At 36.3% G+C, this 16,834-nt stretch overlaps 1 protein-coding gene across 9 annotated transcripts in view; it reads right to left on the bottom strand.

Annotated features, from left to right (window-relative positions):
- Window positions 1-16,834, bottom strand: part of FGF12 (fibroblast growth factor 12) — a 618,054-nt gene that overhangs the window by 80,644 nt on the left and 520,576 nt on the right. The window contains exon 4 of one of the 9 annotated variants that reach the window (XM_086319710.1): window positions 3,314-3,832. The exons of the other annotated variants lie outside the window; for them this stretch is intronic. Within the exon in view, the coding sequence (XP_086175836.1) occupies window positions 3,812-3,832 (21 nt within the window). The 3' untranslated portion in view covers window positions 3,314-3,811. Of the gene's footprint in view, window positions 1-3,313; window positions 3,833-16,834 lie in introns of those variants that run through there. 9 annotated transcript variants of the gene reach the window in all.

A 16,834-nucleotide genomic window follows, 5' to 3' on the forward strand; every position in this document is an offset into this window, starting at 1 on the left:
ACATCATTTAAAAATGCTTTTATGAATAACATATAATTAAGCCTTGGTAGTAATGTTTCTTAAGCAAAACATTGAAAGTCAAAATGGAAGATATTTTTCTAAAAGGCTTTGCTAGAAAGTTTTATAAACATACACAATGTGACTAGTTCTTGCTCCAATTTTATTTTAAAAAGATCAAGGTCTGATTACACCAGTAATATAAAACTAGTGACATCTTCATGAGTTCTAACAAATATTTTATGTCAGAAAACCATATAGTATTAATAGATATAAAGAATAAAAGTTATTACAGATAAATGGAAATCACTAAATGTGAGTTCATCTTGTGGGAGGGTGTATGTGATTGTGGGGAATACAAGAAGAGACAATGGCATCTTTTGGGCCAGTTAATCAGGATGATAGAATTCATTGCTGCACAAAAAGGTACTTTGACTAAAAATGGGCAAAGGTAGAAAAGAACTTTACATAATATTCAAATTTTTGATTTCTTAAATAATCAGAAGATACGACGTATGGTTTTCAGTCTGGCTACCCACTGGGATCACATGAGGAATGAACTTTTAAAAAAGAAGCCATTCTGAATTGTTTAATAGATGTGGTATGAGCCCAGATACTAGGATGCTCTTAAGGCTCCTCAGATGCTTCTCATGTGTTTTATGGTACACTTAGCTGGGGCACAGAGTAATAGAGGCTCTCAAAGTGGTTGACTAGCAACACCAACATCACCTTGGAATATATTAGAAATGCAAAGTATCAGGCCACACACAGACTTACACAATCTTTTCACAAGAAACTCTGGGAGTGGGAAGATTACTCTGTCCAGCATCAAAGACCCTCCTGACCTGGTTCCTATCTTCTTTCTACCCCTTTCTCTCATTATTCTACCTCCTTCCAACCTTAAACTTTGTTTTTTTCACAAGCCTTCCAGGTGATTCTGGTGCACCCTCAAGTTTTAGAACCACTGCACTGTACCATAGACCCTACATATCTCTAGTGGTTATTGGAGCCTATGCTCACTCAATTAAGTGACCTACCTAGTGCCTTAGTTTGCATTTGAAGACCCCTAATTGAGCTCACTTCCACTTTACCTATACCTAATCTCAATGTTTCTGTTTATGACAGATAACTGTCTTCTTTCTGATTATGACAAACGAGTACCAACCAACCTTCAGGCATCCTTGTCCTTTCTGGTGCTGACGCTACCTTCTCCATATTACTCACAATCATTCATTCTTTACAGATTCCACAGCTGCTTTCCAGTTCAGGTTCTCATTACTTCTTATCTTCACTATTGAAATTGTTTCCCAACTACCTTCCCTGCCTCTAGTACCTACTCACTCCAATCCATCACATATACTGCTGACAGTTTAATCTTCCTAAAGTGCAAGCCAGGTCATAAACTCCCTCAGCTCAGAAATCTTCAGTGACTCACCACTGAATAAATTCCATCTACTCTGTCCAGCAAGAAAGACCCTCGATGACCTGGTTTCTGCCTATCTTCTTTCACCTTTCTCACACCATTCCACTTCTCTGTGAACCTTAAATTCTAAATGACTTACTCTTCCCCAAACTTTCCCACTCTATATTTATTTTTAACCTTATGTTTTACCTAACACTTTCTTTCCACCTGGATTGTTCAAATTTCATCTTCTGTTATCACCTACTCCAAATTCTTTCACATTATAACTGTCTCATAATTAATCAGGAACTAGCATTCATCTACTGGGTTAACAAAAAAATTGGTAATTGCCTTCTATGAACTATGCTGTAATTTAGCTGTACTAAATTCTAGATGAATGATATATTCATTCATTGAATAAACAATAGCCTAAAAAACTACTGACCAACATGTTTCCAAAAATTCCTTTAAAAGATTAAGACAATTGGAAACATTATATTCAATATTTCAGTAGCTTACTAAAAAAGAAAATTTGGGAAACCTCTCCTTTCCATTTTCCAGGTGGCTCCTCTATCACTATTCTCTCTATTGGGGGAAATGAGACACAGTGAAGTCCTCTGAACATGTGCCCAACTGCAAGCACCTGAAAATATAGTACCCCAAGCATGAAAGACAAAGGAGCAAATCAACACACTTATGTGATTCTATGAGAAGATGACTTGAATGAACAAGTGTTGGTAATGGAATAAGATTGGGTCAACTGGGTCTCAGTCAAACCTGGCAGCTGATGTATACGTTTGGTGCTACTTGGATTCTATCACAAACATGCAGTTCTCTGGACTCCCTCTTTATTTGGATAGGATAACATTTTTTCTCTGATAAAGCTCCACTTCCAACACAAACTCCGCTATTCTTACCTAATTAGTGATTTTTATTTCTTCTAAATACTTTCCAAGTTCCAGAGATCAGTCAATGGGAAAATGGTAACTAGATTTAAATGTCATGCTTTCCTAATAGCAATTAAAGTTTAATAGAGCTTGTTTCATGTGCTTTAGGCTTTATTCAAATGAAAGATTCTAGTGTGCCTTGTGGGCATCATGACAGTACAAGGAGGTATTTGGTATCTTTAGACTGTGACACATCTCAAACATCTCAGAGGTATGAAAGAGTGAAAGAGATACCAAGAGCAAAGAAACCAACTGTCTAGGTCCTCAGAACATCCTGGTAGCTTCCCTGGTAGCTCAGACAGTAAAGTGTCTGCCTGCAATGCAGGAGACCTGGGTTCAATCCCTGGGTCGGGAAGATCCCCTGAAGAAGGAAATGGCAACCCACTCCACCACTCCAGTATTCTTGCCTGGAGAATTCCATGGACAGAGGAGCCTGGTAGGCTATAGTCGATAGGATCGCAAAGAGTCGCACATAACTAAGAGACTTCACTTCAGAATATCATCCCTGGAGGAGGGAATGGCAACCCACTCCAGTATTCTTGCCTGGAGAATCCATGGACAGAGGAGCGTGGCAGGCTTCAGTCCATGGGGTAACAAAGAGTTGGACACGACTGTGTGATTACCACTTCAGGACATCATAAATAGTCCTTCAAATAACTAAAGTTTAGATGACATGATTAAGGAAAATCTAACGATGGAGCAAACTAGCAGAACAATGTGCATGGATAATATATAGAAAGAAATAAAATTCAAGTCTTAGAAATCTAAAAGTAAAATGTAATTCAGGTCAACAAGTATTTACTGATCCATAAAATAGAGGAAAAACATTACTAAGATACTTGAGATGCATTCTTTATTTCCAGTGATAACTAGCAGTATAAAGATAGGATAAACAATTATAAAAGAACAATTGTTATTCAAACATGATAAAATTAAATGGTGTAAATTTATTTGGAGAAATAAAACAACAAAGCAACACACACACATACAAAACAAAAGAAAAATCTCTTAATAAAAGAAAAAATAGGCATTTGAAATGCCTTATAATTTCAATTCAATTTTGATTACAAAATTAGTAGTAAGAAGAGGAAACCACAGAACAAAAAGAGAGAAAGAGAAATGCCAACTGTGATGCATATTCAGGCCCTACCCATAAACTAGGAGAGGAGAAAAGTAAATTGAGAACCAAAGTGAAAGATGGGACTGGAAACTTGGTGGGGCCATATTGAATAGGATGTGAATATGGGAATAAATTATAACTGGTAGGTGAAGGAAAACCAATGAAAGGCAGGTTTCTTCTTTGCTTATGATCAAAAATGCCCCCTGAAACAATATTCATGATAATCAACCCTACTGGAGAGACTCAGATAACGTTTTTTTGGCTGAGAACTGAGCTCATGAGAATGTCCAGAGAAGAATCAGCTTTCTTATCCTTGGACATGATTATTCTTGGATTATGTCAGTACTAAAAAGTCAGCATCTGGAACTTAATGAGAAAGAATGATAATTGGTATTTGTTCTTACATATCAGATTTTACATTGTTCTAGTGTGGTGTTCCCTGGGGGCTAGAATTGGCAGATAGGAACTGAATGGTAAAAATATGTTCTTTTCTTTTCTCAATGATAAAAGATACACAGTTATTATCAATACATAATACTTCCATAGTATATGACACAAGCAGAAGTTCAAACATGTTTTTATGACTCTGTTGTCTGTTACCTTTCAATTCACCCTGATACAACAGATTGGAAAATGAAGGATGTAGTCAACCCACCAGTTTGACTACTACTGTCACAAAAGGACTGCTCACACTGGCTCTTTTCAAAAACAGGCTGAAATTCAGCACACTTTCATTTATCATTTCCGCAAAATGAACAAGGCATTAAAGGCATCAGAAAAATAAATGTTGAATTAAAAATCTATATCTGTGTTATGGGACAGTGGAAGATGTCCTCCAGACATTTTATTTCCTTTTCCATTGGATAGCCCATCTTTATTTCCTCCCTATATATTCTTCACTACACCTCTGGCCATACTTTCCCCTAGACTAAGGGTGGATAGCTTAATACAGTGATTCAAGAACATTAATTTTTCAGCTATAATAAAATCACATTAAAGGAATCTTGGAATTATCTAAGATAAAACCAGCTTCTTGCAGTTTTGTACTTTCAACACATTTTACTTATTAAAGGCGCCTGAACGCCGAATATTACAGGTTACCTAGGAAACTTACAGTGACTACACTTAAAAACAACACAAAGCCCTTTTAATGAAGCAGAATGCCATTTTAAAACATTCTATTTTTGGAATGGTAAAAGAAATAGTTAACAAGTAAATAGTAGCACATAGAGTCTCTTCTACCCAGATTTTCTTCTTCACATTAACCTTTAGTTGTCTGCTATTTCTGTCACGGAGTTGCAGTTAAAATATACAAGTAAAGAATATAATAATGGACCATAGGCAATGGTTTTTAGTATCAGCTGTGCTGCAGTTCATGAGATCTGACCCTGAGATCCCTTATATTGGGTGATAAATAAATTGTATGTCTTTAAGCACTTATTAATTTAGGGTGACTACACATATAGTTTCCTGAGTATAATCCTGATTTTTGCCTGAAATCTTGGCAAAATGCTTAATAGCGCTACTTGAAAATTATTCAAGTTTGAATGATAAATTATGTGGTTGCCTTAATTGTCTATTATGTACATAATGGATTGAGGAACATAAAACTGAACCAGGATAATTAGTAGCCCCAAAGAGTTACAAATGTATACTCCAACAGAAAAAAATGCGAAAAATAGTGTACTACATTATTTTATGCGTGTGTGCTTAGTGGCTTCAGTCATGTCCAACTCTCGGCGACTTCATGGGCTACAGCCTGCCAGGCTCCTCTGTCCATGGGATTCTCCAGGCAAGAGTACTGGAGTGGGTTGCCATGCCCTCCTCCAATACTGTTTTATACTTTCTACTAAAATAATATAATGTTATTACATTATTCACTATTATGAAGTGAAAAAAATATTTTTTTTCCAAATGTTTCTGTCTACTGCAATAAATTGTGTCAAGAAGACACTTTCCCATAGCCCATAAGATGAAAAAAGATAAAATATCTACAGCATAGTTTGTTATGATTCTGCAAACCCACAGCAGCTTGGTTAGCAACAAAATCAAGGTCACCTTGGCTCCTGCCCAATCCTAAATCCACCAGGGAGAGCCTGCCTCAGGGTTAGGATTTTGTAAAATATCCTGAGCATTGTTGCAGTGTTTTCTGAAATCCAATTACCAAATCCATTATTACTACCAGACAAACTAATATAGCATTTCTGTATTTTCAAGATGCAGTGCACAACACAGCTTAGCAAAAGGAGCTTGAAAAGTGCCTCTGGATGATGCTGGTGGTGATCCTGGTAGTAATGATGTAGAATTCCATTTCTTTTAAACTTACATTCTTACTCTAGTCAGTTAAAAACAAACATGAAGCGCCCCCCCTTGACCCCTGCCCAGCTCACAACTGAAAGAAGGTATTTTTCTTACCTTTTCTCAGTAACCCTTGTTATATACAGTAAATAAAAATTGTACTAATATGACTGTAAAATGAAAAGACATTTTAGGGTTCAAATCTCAATTCTGTCACCTTTTAGTTCTGTGTGCTTGACCATCCAATGCTTAAATATCTCATTTTTACAATAAAAAAAAAAAAAAAACTAGAACAAAATGAAAGAAAAAATGTGAAGTGTCTGGCATAATGTTGGTAAAAATCAAATCTGAATGTCAGTTTTCAAATGTACATAATGACCAGAGTAATCATGGTTACACCTGCCAGTGAGGTTCTTGCAATGACCCCTTCTAATGCTAGTAGGTTAGAGAAGTTTTTAACCTCTAGTATGAATGGGCTTCCTTAGTGGCTCAGGGTAAAGAATTCACCTGCAGTGCAGGAGACTCAGAAGACGCGGGTTCGATCCCTGGGTTGAGAAGATCCTCTGGAGGAAGACATGGCAACCCACTCAGTATTCTTGCCTGGAGAATCCCAAGGATTGAGGAGCTTGGTGGGCTACAGTTAGGGTTGAAAATAGTCTGACATGATGAATGACTGAGCAGGCATGCATGTAAATGAGTCAGTTGAAGTACTTGTTAAAATACAAATTCCTAATGCCACATAGAAAATTCTGATTTTCTGCGTCTAGAAGATGTCCAAGGACTTTTTATTTCTTACTAGAACCTGCCCACCTATTACCACCGATGCATAAATACAAGTTAGAGAAAATGAAGAAATGAAGCTTAGACACAATCTCAAGGCTGAAGTTTCACATTGAAAAATATAGTGAATCACTTAACAGCTCCTTCTCGATATCCTGTTAGCAAGTCAGTTCGTCCCAAACTGAATTTACCTCAAACCTTGAAAATTGTATAGATTCAAAAGTTTATAGCTTCTCTACCTCGAAAGCAAAACGTACTCATCCTCCAATGTGAATATGAAAAAATTAAAACCCTGCTATACTGCTGGTGGAAACATAAAATAGTGTAGCTGCTTTGGAAACCAGTTCGGCAATTTCTATAGTTAAAAACGCTATAACCATGTGAGTAGCAATTCCAGTCCTACATCTATACCTGAGAGAATTGAAAGCATATGCTCACACAAAAACTTGTGCATAAATGTTCATAATAGCATTATTGATGATAGCCCCAAACTGGAAACAGATACGACATCTATTAACTGGTTAATGGATAAATAAAATGTTGTTAATGCAATCATGCGTCCAGTGAAATATTATTCAGCCATGAAAATGAATGAAATACTGATACATGCAACAGCAAGGACAAACCTTGAAAACACTACGCTAAATGAAGGAAGCCAAACATAAAAGGCCTAATATTGTATGTTTCATTTATATGAAATGCCCAGAACAGGCAAGGAGGAACAGAAAGTAAAATAGCAGTTGCTAGCGGCTGAGAGCAGGGAAGGCAAGAGCAACCCACTCCAGTACTCTTGCCTGGAAAAATCCCATGGACGGAGGAGCCTGGTAGGCTGCAGTCCATGGGGTCGCTAAGAGTCAGACACGACTGAGCGACTTCACTTTCACTTTTCACTTTCATGCATTGGAGAAGGAAATGGCAACCCACCCTAGTATTCTTGCCTGGAGAATCCCAGGGACGGGGGAGCCTGGTGGGCTGCCGTCTATGGGGTCACACAGAGTCGGACACGACTGAAGCGACTTAGCAGCAGCAGCATGCATACTGCACACAAAAACCACATGCACAGACACAGACATGTATAATACAGGAATGGATAAGCAGATGTTATCCAGTCTTACAACCACCCTGTTTTCCCCTGCTGCAATCAATAAAATCACTATCTTAGCAGCAATTTTAGAAAGAGAAATAAAACCCAGGAAGCATAACTCTTGTACTTATTCACATTTAGAAACTTAATCCCATATCCTGTGCCTCTGTCCTTTGCTTATGCAATATGCTTTGCTCTGTTCTTATGAGGATGCCAGTTCAATTTTCTCTCTCTAGAAGTAGACTAGTAAGTAAGCAGAGTCAATATCGGAAATGTATATTGATTGCTTCCTCTATTACCCTTTATCTGATTATTATAATATTAAAAGCTATGTTTACCAAAGAGAAAATGTTTTCTTCTACCTGGAAAAGCTACAATTCCTCTGAGTTTATGTTAAAAAAAAAATCCACCACATCACAGTAAGTGAACAGGAGGTAAGTAACAAACATATGAAACTGGAGGAAGAATTGACTGGAAATCAAAGCAAAGCCTAGGAATGAAGACTTATCCCCAACTACCCATTATTGATAAATACAGGTCAATTACTTCTTGTAGTCCATGATACATAGTCATTACTTTCAATTGGTACTTAAAATGGATTCAACTTCAGCAAAAATTAAATTGAGAAACATTTTAAGAGAATTATAAATAGCTGGAGCAAGTAAAAATGGTTTTAACTTTTTTATTGTGGTAAAAGTCACATAATATAAAGCATATTATTTTAACCATATTTATCTGTACAGTCCAGTGGCATGAAGTACATTCACACTGATGTACAACTCTCACCATCTTTCCTCTCCCAAATTTTTCACCTTCCTAAACTGAAACTCTGGCCCATTAAACAATAACTCTCCATTCCCGCTCCCCAACCCTCCACCCCTGGCCCCTGGCATCTACTGATGTACTTTGTGACTTTATGAATTTGACTATTCTAGGTACCTCATAAAAGTGGAATCAAACAGTATTTGTCTGCACCTAATGTATACTGGACTGCATTTTTAAGGTTATATTAATACATGTCTTACAAACAAACTATAGTTCCTTTTTTTTCCCCTTTGCTATACAGTAGGTTCTCATTAGTTATCGACTTTATACCTGCGTGTGAAGTTGCTTCAGTTGTGTTCAACTCTTTGTGACCCTGTGGACTATGGCCCTCCAGGCTCCTCTGTCCATGGGGTTCTCCAGGCAAGAATACTGGAGTGGGTTGCCATGGCCTCCTCCAGGGGATCTTTCCCACTCAGGGATCAAACCCACATCTCTTACATCTCCTGCATTGACAGGTGGGTTCTTTACCACTAGAGCCATCTGGGAAGCCCGTTTTATACCTAAATAGTGTCTTCCAATTTATCCCACCCTCCTTTTCCCACTTTGGTGTCCATACATTTGTTTTCTATGTCTGTCTCTCTCTTTTTTAATGAACAAACCTTTAGTTTTTATTTTCTGCTTTTCTGTGTTTTCTTAAAAAAGCACATATTACTTTAAAGTGTGTTTTTGTTTAACCTAGAAAATTAAAAAAAAAATTAGAGATGACATTAACCATATATCACTCACTACCATGGCAGAAAACCTAAGTCCTGACAATCATCATTCTGCTAAGCATACATACACTTGGTCATACATTAACAGTCAGTAGAAATTGAAAATATATTAAATGTAACCCACTCTGCTCTCACCACAGCTGTATTCCATCTGCTTAGCAGGGATGCCAAGTCAATTTGTCAAGGCTCATCACCTTGACACAGCAAACACAGTCAAAATCATTAAAAATACTGGGAATTTTATCACAATCACAATGCCCTCAGGTATTTTTTTCTTCAGAACAGGAAATGATACATTCATGTAGTATTAAAGATACAAACTAAATCAGTGTCACTATTTTAGGAAAAAAATATACTAAGAATTGAAAGTCATACTCCAAGGAAATGTACAATCCATATTTACTTAAGGCACTAGAATAATCAATATTTATATTAAAGAAGATCACCTGCTCCACTGACTTACACTCTAGTGTTGGCTGCATTTTTTTAAGTAATTATCTAGTACAACTGTCTAATTCTATGCTTATGAGAAAGGAAAGATGGGAAGCCAGACATTACGAAAGCCTGAGTTTTCTGTAACAGATTTCAATCAGTTAACCCATTCAATTCTCAGAATAATTTTTGGAGTTACCTGGGCAGTATAATCCTTATTTTTCAGTGTATCAAACATTTTCAGGCTATACAGGGCTTAAGATACTGTGAGATTTCCCACTCCATAACTAGGAGCTCTCCAAGAGTATGGACTTTCCTACACCAAGCATAAGTGGTCTAGCGTTGGGCACAGGGTTGAAACACAATAAATTTTATGAATATAAATGAATGAAATTGCCAGTAACCGAGCACTGGAGGGTTAAACACACATAATTAATTGATGGAAGATTGAAATTTGAACTCTAATAAAATGTCTTTCTACCTTAACAAACTATATTGGTATAATCTTTATTGACTCTACATAAAGAATAAAAATTGGTGGGAAAAAAGAAAAATGATATCTTCTTTCAACTGAGGATAAGGAATCCTTACATTTATTTTTATAACTGACTGACCTCATTCAGACAGGACATGAAAGAGTTTAAATTTGTATGCCGATATTCTGGCTCCAATAGTTTTCTGCCACCTTTTAACTGCTCATCAGATAATCCTGTAAGTCATGATAATTACAGATTTTTATTTCTTAGACATTTTAAAACTGTTTTTAGAATAGCATTACCATGTCAGAAGCCAAATATTACTTACTACTAAATAATACAATGCAATAGTCTGAAAATTAATAATCAATCTTTCAGACTTAGAAGAGCAATTTTTAATGGCATAAAGTGAGGTTAATATAAATTCCTATGAAAAATGAAAAAAATGCTATTATAAAGAATTTGAATGATCAAAGGATATAAACTAAGACATATTATTATCATACAGCATTTTGAACATTCTGTAAGTGAAAAGATCTGTTCATAATGTCTGAAGAATAGAGTTCTTATCCTATATTTACCAACTAGCAGTTCACACACTTGAAAAGTTGGAAAAAAAGTCACATTCACGTTAGTTCTCTCATCTGTAAAATAAATACATCTCCTTTTACATACTTTCAGTAACTGTAAAAATTAGATGATATATTATGTAAGAAACTATTTTGTAAATTTCAAAGTGCTGTGTACATGGTGGAGCTTATTATCTAATATCTTGCTACATAAACAATGCAGCAGGATCAACATCCCTAAGAACTAAACTAAGGAATCCCAGACCGAATCCCAGACCCAATTCCAGACTTATTTAATCAGAATTTACATTTTAACAAGCTCATTGTTGACTATAGGAATGTGTGCTTATCCCACATACGTGATGTAAAACATAGGTGAATCCATGGCCCCTTACACAGACATGTATTTGCTGTTACTCCCTTATATTCTAGTTAAGTATCCTCTACAAATCAAGAGTATGTTGGTCTATAGGGGTTTTTTGATTAACATTTTCTGTATCATTTTGATATATTTTACACTTCATATCATTGGAGGGCAGGGATTGCCTTCAAATATGTAGTTCATTGCCTAACAAACAAATATGTAAAATATACCTTTAAGAAATAATAATTCTATAATCTGGCAATTAGACAAAATGTCCTTGATGTAGAGCTAATAGTAAGAAACTCTCAGTAACAATAATTCTGGTGTACCTGGAGACCCTCAGAATAGAAAAATAAAAGGTTATTATTTAATATTCTTGAACTCCCATAGTTAATTTTGATGAGATCTGATGTCAGATTGACCTAAAATTTGTGATGGAATAAACAAAAGCATTCTTCCCTTGTATTTATTGTTTTTTACATGCATAAGGGTAAAAGCCTCAACATCTAATCTTAAAATGGACCAAAGGAAGTCATGAAACGTGAGGCACGACAAGATTAATTCAGCATATCAGGAAAGATGACCTCTCAGGCTGTGGAAATAGAGTTGAAAAATAAACACAGTAGATGTGGTCTCAAAATTTCAAAATGAGGAATGAAAGCGTTCATAAAATTAAACACGTTAAACTAAGGATGACCTACTTAAGAAAATAATTTCCCTTTCTAATCTTTAAGTACCTGAATTAAGTAGTTTAGATTTATAGTCTCTAGACATTTCTAAATTTGATTAAATGTGAAAAAAAATGAAAGTTCACCTGGAATAAAACCTTTGATTAATTTTATCTATGAAAAAAACATCTATACCATTCTCTCAGACCTTGGCAATGATCTCTGACAGAATTCTGAATTCTCTTTATTTAAATGCTGTTGATATATTATAGATGCAGCTTTCAGTCATGCTGAACAAACCTTGCATTGTACAGAAAATCTGAAAATGACTATTTGGAGAGTGACAGGTCCCCTTTTTACTAAGGTAATATTTAAACATTAAGAGTCACAGAGCATCAATAGCATTGAGAGAAGATAAGGCACTGTGCAGAACTCCAAATAAACACTTTAAATGTATATTTTCATGTATTGAAACTCGGGCTGTTACAGTGAAAGGAGGTTATATAAAACTAGGAAACAATCATATAGCAAGTGTACATTAATCAGTTCATACAATAAGAATGATCGACCAGAAGAAAACAGAGACTAAACTCAGTACTGCCTACTACTTATGATATACAGAGCTAATTCCTCTGATGAACTTGATTCATTCATTGCTCAATATCACAAACATAATTCTCACCAAATAGTCATAAAATATACCTCTAGAATTCAATAGTAAATCAAATACATCTTTGTTGTTGTTTCTTTCCATTCACAGGGCAGATCTTTGAAACTCAGACTTTAAGATGCATGGCTCTCCTTGCTACTAACAATGAAGGTAATCGATGGGTCATGAGTTTGTCCATTAACCTATCAGGCCTGGTTGTTTCTCTAATGATCTCTATCTCCAAGGGTGAGTTGATTTTTTTTCTCCAGTCTTCAGTTTTGTTACCTGGAGAATAATATGGCAAGACTAAAAAAAGAAATAGAAGTTTCATTAAATGGAAATTCTTCAACTGTCTCATTTCATGTGCATAAAATCCTGCCATTAGCACTGTAAAGAGTGCTGGAGGCTCAGGGGAAGAAGTGAGTTACCTTATTAAAGGCAGTGGAGCTGGGAATGAATCCTAAGTCTTTCTGTTACAAGTATCTTGCTTTCTATTATCCTATAGGAGCTCCAAAGGTTCTTGACAGTTCCAAAGTTTCTAACTAGTGAACTCCTCTGGCCACCCCACATGTAATCCTTCTGAAAAACACTATCAAAGGCAGTCTTTGGACAGTGTTGTATTGTGACTCATCCCAAGTCAAGCCTATGCTAGCCTAATTCTCCCAGTTCTGATGGGAAGCACATTGCCTATGAACAGTACTCAATTGGGAAGGTAGCCCAGTGTCCTGGAAAGAGCAGAGGCTTTTGAACCATGTGGATCAAGCTTCGAATCCTGAAGAGCCTGCTCAGTGCAGAACCTTTCCCAGTCTTTAGCACTTGCAAAATACACTTGCCTTTCACATGTAAAGCATACAAAATTGTGCACAACTCAAAGTATTAATTGAGCCCAATAAATATGTGTACAATGAATAAAATATTGGTTCTTTTCCATTCTCTATTTGATTTGTATACAAATGATAGCACTCACTCATTAAACACTATTCAGGATTAATGGTAAAAAAAAAGCTAATGGGCTTGTTTTGTTTACACTGACTATCTCAGAACTGCTGATTTCAATAAGTTTATTCTTCCAACTAAGGAACAAAGGAGTACTCCCTGAACTCCTGCACTGAAGAAACTGATGAAGGGAGAAGCTACTGCACTTCAGCCTGCTCTTTTAATGCCAGATTGTGACAAAACTATTCATTATGTGAAACTTATTCTAGCAAGCGCTCTCCTAGTGTGTGACAGACTGTTAATTCTGCTGACCATGGAACTCAAATCACAAACAAGTTTATGGTTGGGAAACCCAGTGAATTTCTGAGGGCTTAGTGGGAGTGGGGAAAATAGAAGGGAGGGCGTGTATTTGACAGTAAGGGAGCAAGGGTGGAGATCTCAGAAATAATAAAATCTTGTCATGGAAGTTTAAGATCTGGCATTGCGGATAGAACAGAATGCAATGAGGAAATTTGTCTTATAAATTTTTCATATACCCTGTGCAAGTTATACCCCTACCCTTATGGAAGTCCATTAGAGTCCAGAAAGCTCAGAGGAAAGAGGGGAAAACAGGTGCATTCATGCTTGATTTTTCCATATGTTTGTTATTCAATAAAAGGACAATGAGTGATGAATCCTATACCTAATGACCATATACAGGAGAGCTTTTTCTATTTTTCTAACCCAGCAATGAAAATATTGCCATTCAAAAGAAAAAAATAAGTAAAATCAACATTAGTATAAGGCTGTAATGACTTGTCTGAAATTCCCTAATATCCTACATCTACTAAAGAATCCCAACTTTTCACTGAATTAAGATGATCTTATGATGATAAAATTATTTCTTACTCTGAAAATCAACTTAAATATGTTTACCTGCTAAAACTAAGGATGATTATATGCAACGATAAATGAGCTTAACTTCTATTATATGCAAAGATTTTGCTAGGAATGGTAAGGGATAAAAAGACATATCAGAAGTATTTGCTGACTTCAAGGTTCTTGAAATCTACTGAAATATATGACCTAGTGCACAGTGACTGTACCACACAATTTTCCATTTCCATCCACCAAAATCCTGTTTCCTCCCAGTTTCCCATGTCCTAATACCTCAAGGTTCAGCTTAAATACTATGAAAAACTGAGCCTGATATTTTGTCCGAAATAAAAATTCTACCTCCAATTTCTCAGAGCTCCCTATTTCTATTTTTAAATATTACTTAAAATTTCTCATTTTATATTATCACTATACTCTTGGTCACCAAAAAGGACATGACGTATCTTTTAATTGTTAAGGTATGTCCCTTTAAAGCAACTGCTGCTGCTGCTAAGTCGAGTCAGTCCTATCCGACTCTGTGCGACCCCATAGACGGCAGCCCACCAGGCTCCTCTGTCCCTGGGATTTTCCAGGCAAGAATACTGAAGTGGGTTGCCCTTGCCTTCTCCGTTAAAGCAACTAATCTGAAGGACAAAGAAAGGATCCTTTGGAGCTGTCAGGAAATGGGAACAAGTCAATTACAAGGAGGGAAAAATAAAGTTGACCTTAGAGCAACATTCAATTCTAGAAAGCAGTGAAGCAATACCCACAAAAATCTTCATGGGAAAAAAAAAAATAACCCGAGTATTTAATATCCAGCCACGGTATTGCTCAAGTAAAACAACTAACAGAAAACAGTTTCTAACATTCAAGAATTCAGGGGATATTGTCTCCATGAGTACTTCTTGAGGAACAGTTCCATCCAGCAAAGATATATTTTTGGAAAGACTATGTAAAAAGATAAGGAAAGTTGAATCTACTTACTTATGGAACAAATTTAAACATATGCAAGGATTAAAATGATAGGAGAGAATGTAAATGTTATATATCCTGACCATGGGTGAGAGAGTGAATTAGTATGGTAATCTTCTCACCTCAAAACCAGGGTTAAAAGACAGTTTTAATTCTTTAAAGTAAGTAATGGGAGATAAGTATTTAATAGCTCGAAGTAAAACACTAAGAAAGATGATGTCATTAGCTGAAATTAGCTGGGGGAAAGGAGGATGGGGAGAATAAAGAAGAGTAAAAATACTAATCCCATCATTGATTATAGAGGAGAATCAAATACTGTTTAAACAAACAGAGGATTTGTTCTAATCTTCTAGAACATAAAAATTTAGAACATAAAAATATGTTCTAAAACATATACTATGTTTTAAAACATTATACTATGTCAAGAATACCAACTTTCCAATTATCAGAAGCAACACATACACACACACACACACACACATATCCCACAGTAAGCAAAAATAAAGTACAATAGCTTTAAAGACAGAAAAGTGTAATATGAAATAATATACAATTAATATTAAATATATATTCCCTAATAACAGCAACAAGTGGGCAGCATGGTCTGTTTTGCTCACTGCTATGTCCCTAGCACCTGGCACATTGTCTGGCTATTGATTGGCACGAAAAAAATCTTAAAAGAATAAAATGCATATAGGCTAATCTCATATATTAAAGAAAAATACTTTCAAGTGGCAGCAAGCCACAAAACTCACTTTGTACTATATAGATGAACAATACCTAAAATAAATTCTTCAGAAAATTTGAGATGGAAGACCAAGCAAATGCAAACAAAAGGAGAACAAATGTCATTATTATAATAATATTCAACACTGAATTCAAGGCAAACAAATGATCTTAGAAAAGAACTATTGCTACAAGTGATGAAATAGATTTTTAACAAAACTATGTATTAATGGGCTTCCCCAGTGGTGCTAGTGGTAAAGAACCTGACTGCCACTGCAGGAGACATAAGAAATGCTGGTTCAATCCCCAGATTGGGAAGATCCCCTGGAGGAGGGCATGGCAACCCACTCCAGTATTCTTGCCTGGAGAATCCCATGGACAGAGGAGCCTGGGTGGTTACAGTCCATAGGGTCACAAAAGTCTGGCATGACTGAAGCGCTGTTGCACAGATGCATGTATTAATAGATTAAAGAGCTAAGACTAAATAGGCACTAAATAACAGAGTAGCAGCATTCATAAATTTAAGCACACAGTAATTGAGACAGACCAAAGTAAAAACCTAACATGGAACTTTTCTTTTTGCTAGTGGCTAAGGCAATGGCACCCCACTCCAGTACTCTTGACTGGAATATCCCACGGATGGAGGAGCCTGGTAGGCTGCGGTCCATGGGGTCACTGAGGGTCGGACACGACTGAGCGACTTCACTTTCACTTTTCACTTTCATGCACTGGAGAAGGAAATGGCAACCCACTCCAGTGCTCTTGCCTGGAGAATCCCAGGGACAGGGAGCCTGGTGGGCTGCCGTCTATGATAGGGTCACAGACAGTCGGACACGACTGAAGCGATTTAGCAGCAGCAGCAGCATAGAACATTCACAAAAATTTACTTACTTTTGGTTACACACAAAACATAGGTAAAATCAAAACAGGAGAAAGAGCTAAGGCAACAGTCTCTGATCACATAATGAAAAAACTAGAAATTAATAATGAAACTGGAAAACGACATCTAATATTTTAAAGT

This window comes from Bos grunniens, chromosome 1 (assembly GCF_055505025.1).
Source record: "Bos grunniens cultivar Pamir isolate PY7600 chromosome 1, Bosgru_T2T1.0, whole genome shotgun sequence".
Taxonomy (NCBI): Eukaryota; Metazoa; Chordata; class Mammalia; order Artiodactyla; family Bovidae; genus Bos; species Bos grunniens.